This window comes from Gadus macrocephalus, chromosome 16 (genome assembly GCF_031168955.1).
Source record: "Gadus macrocephalus chromosome 16, ASM3116895v1".
Classification (NCBI taxonomy): Eukaryota; Metazoa; Chordata; class Actinopteri; order Gadiformes; family Gadidae; genus Gadus; species Gadus macrocephalus.
The window spans coordinates 14,063,967-14,072,532 of NC_082397.1; the positions used below are offsets into that span (position 1 = coordinate 14,063,967).

Genomic DNA, 8,566 nt, shown 5'->3' on the forward strand with positions numbered 1-8,566 from the left:
TATATACTAACTAAGGTTGACCTACTATGTGTAACTTTATGACCTACGTCAGTGCCATATTCTTGTTTGTTGCTCTTAATTCTTTGCACTCACCCAATGAGTAGAGGGGACTGTTCCACCGAGTCCACACTTGTGTGTGGCACCACTCTAAGTTTTCACTCCATAGGCTAAGCTGCCCTGTTATTGCTCATTGAATATATTGGGATTTTATTCTCTCTCTCTTGCTTACTCATCCACTCAGAGACACACATTCATCCCCTTTCTCTCCCTTCCTTCACACACGCACACGGATAGAGTCACACACGCAGACACACACACACACACACACACACACACACACACACACACACACACACACACACACACACACACACACACACACACACACACACACACACACATACAGATACAGAGACGACGTATTGTGTTTCATAAATAAGGTATCTGAATGTTCCATAGAAATGCAGCCTTATGCCCTTTGTTTTTGCTATCAGAGATTTTATCCCAAGTTATTCACAACTTCTTTCTCTCCTCCTTGCCTGTGTCATCAGAGAGATTGCTTATCCAGAAAAGAAACCACTTGATGATGAAATAAACTAATGAGGAGGAGGAAGAGGTAGATGAGCTGGAGGAGGAAGGAGGAAGCGGAGGCAGGAGGAGGAGAGGGAGAAAAATGAGGAGAGTGAGGAGGAGGAGAAAGGAGAAGGAGAAGGGGGAGGAGGAGAAACCAGATCCTAATCTCATTATCCCTCCTCAAACTAATCCATCGTCCAATAACCACACATGCTTTTATCCTCTGCAACCCAAACCCTGTTTGAAACCGTCCCCCTGAGCAGACCCAGTGCTGCCAGAACACAATAGCAGTACAAACGATACCTGCTTGATCAAAGATGGCTGACATGGAGGAAACCCTGATGCTGGGAGTGGAAGGCCTCAAGAAGACCATCCTTCACGGAGGAATGGGAGACATGCCTCGCTTCATCACTGGGACCAAGGTACCCCTCCCCCCGCCGCCGCCCCCCTCTCCATCTTCCCTTTCTCCCATATCTGTTCATTATGCTGTCACAGCAGACCTGATAAAGGAATGAGAGCTCTTTGAGGAATTGTAGCCTGACACCTGGGAAGATATGAATGCAAATGTGAAATAGAATGTGCGAACATTAGTATTGCCGTATTGGTTCTATTGATTAACGTTAGCCAAAACCATCATTTGAGGATAGTTATGGGTATTATGATGTTATAGCTATAATAAGTATCCCACTGTATGAATTATGAAAACAAGAATTCTCTACCAGAAGGGTTTTTTAATGATTTTAGCATTGCAATTGTTGTCCTAAAATTCTTAATGTTACCAAGAATTAAAAGGATAGGCATAGGGACATTAAGCTCTTTCATTGCTTATTACAGCTTAAATACTTTGCAAACACTTTGGAAACCAACCTGTGAATCCTAACCCACCAGGCCTCCTATCGCACCTCAGGTAACGTTCCACTTCCGCACGCAGTTGTGCGACGATGAGCGCACGGTGATAGACGACAGCAAGGTTGTGGGCACGCCCATGGAGGTGGTGATCGGTAACATGTTTAAGCTGGAGATCTGGGAGACGCTGCTGTGCTCAATGAGGATCAACGAGGTGGCCGAGTTCTGGTGTGACACCACTGTGAGTTTTCAGCAGCCCGCCTTGGTCACACAGTTATGCACAGATCACATGTGTGTGTGTGTGTGTATGCGTGTGCGTGTGTATGCCTGCGTGTGTGTGGTGTGTGTGTGTGTGTGTGTGTGTGTGTGTGTGTGTGTGTGTGTGTGTGTGTGTGTGTGCATGTCAGTGAATAAGTTTGTGTGTGTGTGTGTGTGTGTTTGTTTGTGTGTGCTTGTATGTATATGTGTGTGTGTGTGTGTGTGTGTGTGTGTGTGTGTGTGTGTGTGTGTGTGTGTGTGTGTGTGTGTGTGTGTGTGTGTGTGTGTGTGGGTGTGTGCGTGTGTGTGTGTGTGTGTGTGTGTGTGTACATTTGCTTGTATAAATCTGTGCGTGCGTGAGTGTGTGCGTCTGTGTGTTTTGGTAGCAGAGCCAGATGGGACTGAGCCTGAGTACCATTAATCTCCGTTCATCATACCTGTTGACTCAGCACTCTAGCTCTGCTCCAATCAGGTTGGATAGGTTGGCCCGTGTGCTTTAAGTCCCACCTTGTCCCTCTGCCTGGTTAAAGAGGACATCATTGTCGTCAATGAAAGAGTATGAGCATTGGATACTAGTGTGCTAGTAAATCCCTTTATATCATGATGTTAAGTGCTTATAAAGTTCTTTGTATCATGAAGGACCAGGTTAAGTACTTCATATAACTTATTAAAGGGCTAGTGAAGTACTTTATATCATCAAGTAAAGTGCTAGTAAAACACTTCACATCATGAGGTAAGGACCAGGTGCAGTACTTCATATCACTTATTAAAGGGCCAGTAAGGTACTCACTCCATCCACTCACGGCTGTCTAGCACACAGGCCTTTATCCGCTGGTGTCCAAGAGCATGAGACGCATCGCAGAGGGTAAGGACGCTGTGGAGTGGCAGATCCACACCTGTGGCATGGCCAACATGTTCGCCTACCACACCCTGGGCTACCCAGACCTGGACGAGCTGATGAAGGAGCCCAAGCCCCTCTTCTTCATCCTGGAGCTCATCAAGGTGAGACACGGGCAGTTTGAATGAGTAAAGCAATCATCAATAACATACGTACTTGCACAAAGGCAAACGCATGCCCACACACAATGAGCCCCGCCACGTGTAGATCCTCTGACAAGTCTGTTGACTGTTCATTATTGTCTTAGGAACACTGTGATCACTTTTCATCTTGTTAAGCTAATCTACTCAAATATGGCAAGAATGACAATCATTTATAAAACAGTTAGTCAGTTAGTTACATCTATGTAAATGCAGTTTATCTCTGCTATCAAGTCCATATTTTCTTCCTTTTTACATGATCATATCTTGAGGAATCAAATGATATTCCTCCTAAATACATTTAAGGAACTAATATCCTGTTTTCCTTCAAAAGGGGTAATATTACTGATGTAACAAAGCATTGAATGGTAGCCGATGTCTTGCACATAGATCTTTATGAAGCAGCTTCATCATTGGAACTCTTTCAACATCAGTAATACCGTTATAGCATTTCAGTATCATTTCTTTGCTCATACATTTGACAACATTTGTATGTTACTTATTAATTAATGAATCCATCTTGTGATGTGAAACATAGTGTTACTTCATTTCCAGTGTATCATATAAATACATGCATTGTTATTATTCATCTTCATTGAAAGATGGCCACCTGCACCAATTAGTGGGATTTTGTCCTTCTTCTGTCATCGTTTTCCCTGTGCAACTCATACTGATCCTGTTAATACATAATTCAAACCGCTTTAGAGCCAGTTGTGTGTGTGGGCTCCATCTTGTTACAACAATCACATCCTGTATGTCAGGATGAGTCACAGAATGCCAGGCAGGATGGTGTGCCTGAGTGGGTGTGCTGATGAATATGTGTGTATAAGGCTATATCTGCACAATGCGTACAGTGTACATTCTGCATTCACATTTCTGCTACTCATCGTAGTATAGTATCATAGCACTATACACAGATTTGAATACTCTTATTGTAAATGCATATCATAATGTATTGTTATTGTTAAGTACCTCCTATGTTATCTTGTTTCCAATGCTATATATCAAAATCCATGAATATAATTCTGCTATTTGCACAATGACTGTATATGTATATAGGTCTATGTGCATAATGCTGCAATATGTGTAACGACAACGTGTGTCTGATGAATATGTGTATAACAACCTAGTCTATATAATGTCTATGTAGCTACTACACATCTTGTCTATGCTTCTAATACAATTTATCCTACATGTGTGTGTCTGATGTCCGTGTGTGCGACAGGTGCAGCAGCCCAATGAATACAACAGGGAGTCGTGGGCTCTGAACGACCAGGAGCGTCTGAACAAGGTGCCCATGCTGCATGGCCAGGGGAACAAGCTGTTCAAGCAGGGCCTCTTCGAGGAGGCAACGGAGAAATACAAGGAAGCCATCGTCTGCCTCAAGAACATCCAGAGCAAGGCAAGCCGCCGGCGCTCTGTGAGCTCTCTCCGAGCTATGGAGTCGTGTATCCCTTATGCCGATGTACCATGCAGTGGTTTACCGTGCGGAGAGGCAGACGGGAAGTCCCCCCCCCATCGGCCGCGCTCCAACCATCTGGTGTTGAGCAGCTAATTAGGACTTGTTAGGAGTCAGGGGGCTCAATGTATGTAGCGCACAAACATGGAAGGTTGGCGCTTGGGTTCCTCCATCTTTGCTTTCCCACGCCAACACACATACACACACACACACACAGACACACGCGCCCATGCGCATGTGTGTTTGTGCATTTGTGAGTATGTGTGTGTGTGTGTGTGTGTGTGTGTATGTGTGTGTGTGTGTCTGTTTGTGTTTGCGTGTGTGTGCGTGTGTGTATGTGCGTTAGTGTGTGTGAGTGTGTGTGTGTGTACGTGTATGTGCGTGTGTATGCATGTATGTGTGTGTGTGTGTGTGTGTGTGTGTGTGTGTGTATGTGTGTGTGTGTGTGTGTGTGTGTGTGTATGTGTGTGTGCGCGTGTGTGTGCATGCATGTATGTGCGTGTGTGTGTGTGCGTGTGATTGTTTGTTAACAGTGTGCAACCCCGCCTGCAGGAGAAGGCGTGGGAGGCACCATGGCTGAAGCTGGAGAAGATGGGCCACACCCTGACACTCAACTACTGCCAGTGCCTGCTGCGCATGGCAGAGTACTATGAGGTCATCGAGCACACCAGTGACATCATCAACCAGCACCCAGGTGACGACGGGGTCTTTATAGGATGGTTTCATTTGGCTGCTGCTTTGAACAGAGCCTAGTCCTGTCAGGTTTCACGTGCTCAGGATGCCTCTTGAATACATTTTTTTATGTATACATTAATGCATGAATCAAAAGCATATACTCAAAGCCTAATATGAACAGAAGAAAAATCGTCCCTAATTGAATCACTTTAATGATTGATTACTTGGAAACTAACTACTTTGCTAGATATCTAATGTGTGATGCATGCTTGTGTGTGTGTGTGTGTGTGTGTGTGTGTGTGTGTGTGTGTGTGTGTGTGTGTGTGTGTGTGTGTGTGTGTGTGTGTGTGTGTGTGTGTGTGTGTGTGTGTGTGTGTGTGTGTGTGTGTGATGATTGCCCAGGTGTGATGAAGGCCTACTACCTGCGGGCCAAGGCCCACATTGAGGTGTGGAACGAGGCGGAGGCGCGGCAGGACTACAGCCGCGTGCTGGACCTGGACCCGGGCATGAAGAAGCTGGTGAAGAGGGACCTGGCCATACTCACCACACGCATGGAGGAGAAGAACCAGGAGGACAAAACCACCTACAAGGGCATGTTCGAACCAGCAAGAGGAGGAGGGCTCCCTTGACATTGTGCAGCAAAATGGATATTTTTTAAATGACGTAACATTCATAACATAACATTCCACTATACGATGCTATACACTTCTATTTCCCCCACCCCCCATGTGTATTGTTTACACAGCTCAGTAACATGACGACCACATAAATAAACGAATGCAAACTTCAGACTGAATGCTTTGTTTGTTGTAAGTGGGCTATGCATCCACTAGGTGGTGCTGTAGTCAAAATGAATCGTCTATCTTTGTTAACTTGAGTCAAACTGTAAAAATGTCTGATAGAGAAGATATACTAAATACCTTTTTGCAGATAGAAAATAATTTTTTTATGGGTAATCTTGATAATTCTAATTCAGTGAGACATTAAAGATTTTCGCTTATGGTTAGAATTAGGAATATGCTCTCTTTAGGAGTCACACAATGCAGAGCATTGGGAAAGGAAAATGGCATATGTTTGAGAATGGTCGGAGTATTGTAGGATTCGTTTTGGCCGCTTTTAATTAAGGGGAAACCCTAATTGTTGTACATTTAATGGGAAGTTTAACCATAAGGGGCTGGCCCATAATATCCCCATAGAACAAAATGTTTCATTCAGTGCAACCACACTCATTAACTCCCACACGCAACCCAGTGGGGTCCGTAGCAGAGGAGAGAGAGACCCAAGAGCCGCAGACGGACTAAAGCACCGGTCTAATGACTTGAGGAAACAGACAGGAGCGGCTGCGGATCAGAGACGAGGCCGTGATTCGTGGAATTGATTATTTCAATTTACAATCAAGCGCCTGTCTATTATGTAACCACGCCTTGCAGTGTGTGCACGGGCTCAGGTAGCACATGGACGCTGAGATTCCCTGTGATAGGAAGGCTTGTCGCCCTGAGGCCTATAGGCTACTTAAAACATTGTGTAACCTCCGTTATTTCAAAAGATGCACGTTTCCCCCAAATAGACTATGAATAGAGCATGTTGTCCAACATTCCTGTTACACCATGGATGGCGAAAAACTGCAAGGCAATGGCAAATTGTTTTTCAAAAGAAACGATGTCCCGATGAGCTCAACATGAAACCTGCAGCAGCAGCAACAGCAGCAGCGTCTGGCTCCTCGCCAGCGCTCACTGGTGCTGATGTTGAGGAGCAGAACGCAAGGGGGAGGGGTACTGGAGTGATGGGGAGGGGGCTTCTATAGCCGCACTGCCCCGTTTCAAGTTGAGCCTCTATTGCTGCATCGCGTTACCAACACACAAACACACTTACACATCAACACACCAATGGACACACACACACAAACACACACAAAAACACACACAAACAAAACTATCTCGCTTTCATCCGTTTTGGTTTCTTTTTGTTCGGTTGGTCATCCTTCAGTTGATCTTCGCGACTTGTGTGTGGTCTTAAGAAGGGAAAGTCCCCCTGAAGCTTTCACTTCACACACAGCAGGGGAAGGAGCGTGTGGTGATAATGCTACAAGACGGCGCCGGAGGCAGCAGGAGACAAGAGCTCGCTGAGTGATCGCTTCCTCCAGCTGTGGATGGAGAGAAGAGGACCCTCCAGCCCAACAACACGGATCAGGAGTGGAGGAACTCCACCTTTTCGGGGGTAACAAGGGGAGCATAATTGACAATTTCAAGTGGACATAATCAAGTCGAATTTTCCCTTGCATTCATCTCGTTCAGGATCATTCCCAGGTAGGGCTACTTTCAGATCGTGTTCGGTGTAGTTCGCCACGGAGGTTCAGGTTTATTGGAACGCGGCCCGGGGTTATGGAATAATAATAAGGCGTAAGTACTCAGCATATATCTACTATTAAGCATCACCAACTCTAGGATACTTCCCCCGTTTTTTCGAACCATAAGATGGCCGTGAACACGGACACCGCCTTCCAGACGTCTAACTTAGGGGAGACCCGAGCGGCGCCGCCCCCCGACTTCCAGGAGACGGAGAAACTTCTAGCGGTGACCACGGAGCCTGGCGGGACCGGGATGAAGACCTCCTCGTCCTTCAGCGTCAACGTGGACGGCGGTGGCGAGAAGCACCTGGAGGCGGAGCAGAACGGCCACGGCGCGTCCCTGCGGTCGGGCTCCGCGGGACACCTGGCGGTGGCTGCGCCCCATTCCCCGTCCCAGGTCAGCCGGAGCCGCGCCTCGTCCGTCGGGAACGCGGCCGTGCTGCAGGAGAACCCCAAGCCCAAAGACTACCTCATCCTGGTTATCATCTCCTGCCTGTGTCCCGTGTGGCCCGTCAGCATCGTGGCCCTGGTCTACTCCATCATGGTGAGTGATGGGTGTGTGTGTGTGTGTGTGTGTGTGTGTGTGTGTGTGTGTGTGTGTGTGTGTGTGTGTGTGTGTGTGTGTGTGTGTGTGTGTGTGTGTGTGTGTGTGTGTGTGTGTGTGTGTGTGTGTGTGTGTGTGTGTGTGTGTGTGTGTGTTGTTTCTATAGTGCACATCGATAAAGTAAAAAAATCTATAAAAAAAACTCAGAAAAAAAAAACAATCAATAAAACTAATGTGAAAAATATAAAACATGGTTTATCCACTACAAATTTTGCAAATCTGGAGTTCTTGGAGCAATTTGGATAGCACTTGGATAGAAACGTTGAGACGCTCAGATGTTATCCGCATGGGTGTGCGGACAGTAAAGTGAAGAAGGCGCCGCTCTGAGCCGTCTGTGCAAATCCTGCGGCAAACCAAGAACAGTGCAGAGCAGGGATCTCTTTTTAATAAAGCAGATACTTACTGATACATGCAGTCTAGTCGTTAGGCGCATACCATTAACAGGCTTCTTTTTTTCTATCCTTAGCAAAATTAAATGTACACGATTTGGTTATCAATTAATGTCACGACAGCAATTTTATTTGAAGTGCCTTTCCTGCATTGGCAGCTGATTCCTTTAGAAGCCTGTATCTTTTAATATCACTATTTAAACTCAAACAAACCAAACCATCAAGAGTCGACATGCCTTTAACGCCTTAAAGTCGCATTGGGATATAATTAAAGGCACCGTATGCTTGGGTTTATTTTATAACATGGTGTGTTCACCATGTTATAATGAAAAGGAACTGTTTCCCTTTAACAATAAATATTGATGTTTGAAATGCTT

General features: G+C 45.8%; 2 protein-coding genes across 3 annotated transcripts in view; both read left to right on the forward strand.

Annotated features, from left to right (window-relative positions):
• The first annotated feature begins 646 nt into the window (after nt 1-646).
• Nucleotides 647-5,638, forward strand: aipl1 (aryl hydrocarbon receptor interacting protein-like 1). The gene is made up of 6 exons (XM_060076319.1): nt 647-995; nt 1,481-1,660; nt 2,491-2,679; nt 3,941-4,117; nt 4,727-4,868; nt 5,252-5,638. Exons 1-6 carry the CDS (start codon nt 891-893, stop codon nt 5,476-5,478), a joined length of 1,020 nt encoding a protein of 339 aa, XP_059932302.1. The 5' UTR covers nt 647-890; the 3' UTR covers nt 5,479-5,638.
• A 922-nt stretch (nt 5,639-6,560) lies between these two features.
• The window catches only part of trarg1a (trafficking regulator of GLUT4 (SLC2A4) 1a), a 17,811-nt gene continuing 15,805 nt past the window's right edge, over nt 6,561-8,566 (forward strand). The window contains exons 1-2 of one of the 2 annotated variants that reach the window (XM_060076310.1): nt 6,561-7,155; nt 7,324-7,740. In XM_060076310.1, the coding sequence (XP_059932293.1) occupies nt 7,324-7,740 (417 nt within the window). In that variant the 5' untranslated portion in view covers nt 6,561-7,155. Of the gene's footprint in view, nt 7,741-8,566 lie in introns of both variants that reach the window. The other variant, XM_060076308.1, reaches the window with a different exon arrangement.

Coding starts and splice junctions, on each gene's coding strand:
- aipl1 (XM_060076319.1), top strand. CDS start 891: ATGGCTGACATGGAGGAAACCCTGATGCTGGGAGTGGAAGGCCTCAAG. Junction 1,661..2,490: donor AGTTCTGGTGTGACACCACT/GTGAGTTTTCAG, acceptor ACGGCTGTCTAG/CACACAGGCCTTTATCCGCT. Junction 4,118..4,726: donor TCAAGAACATCCAGAGCAAG/GCAAGCCGCCGG, acceptor CCCCGCCTGCAG/GAGAAGGCGTGGGAGGCACC.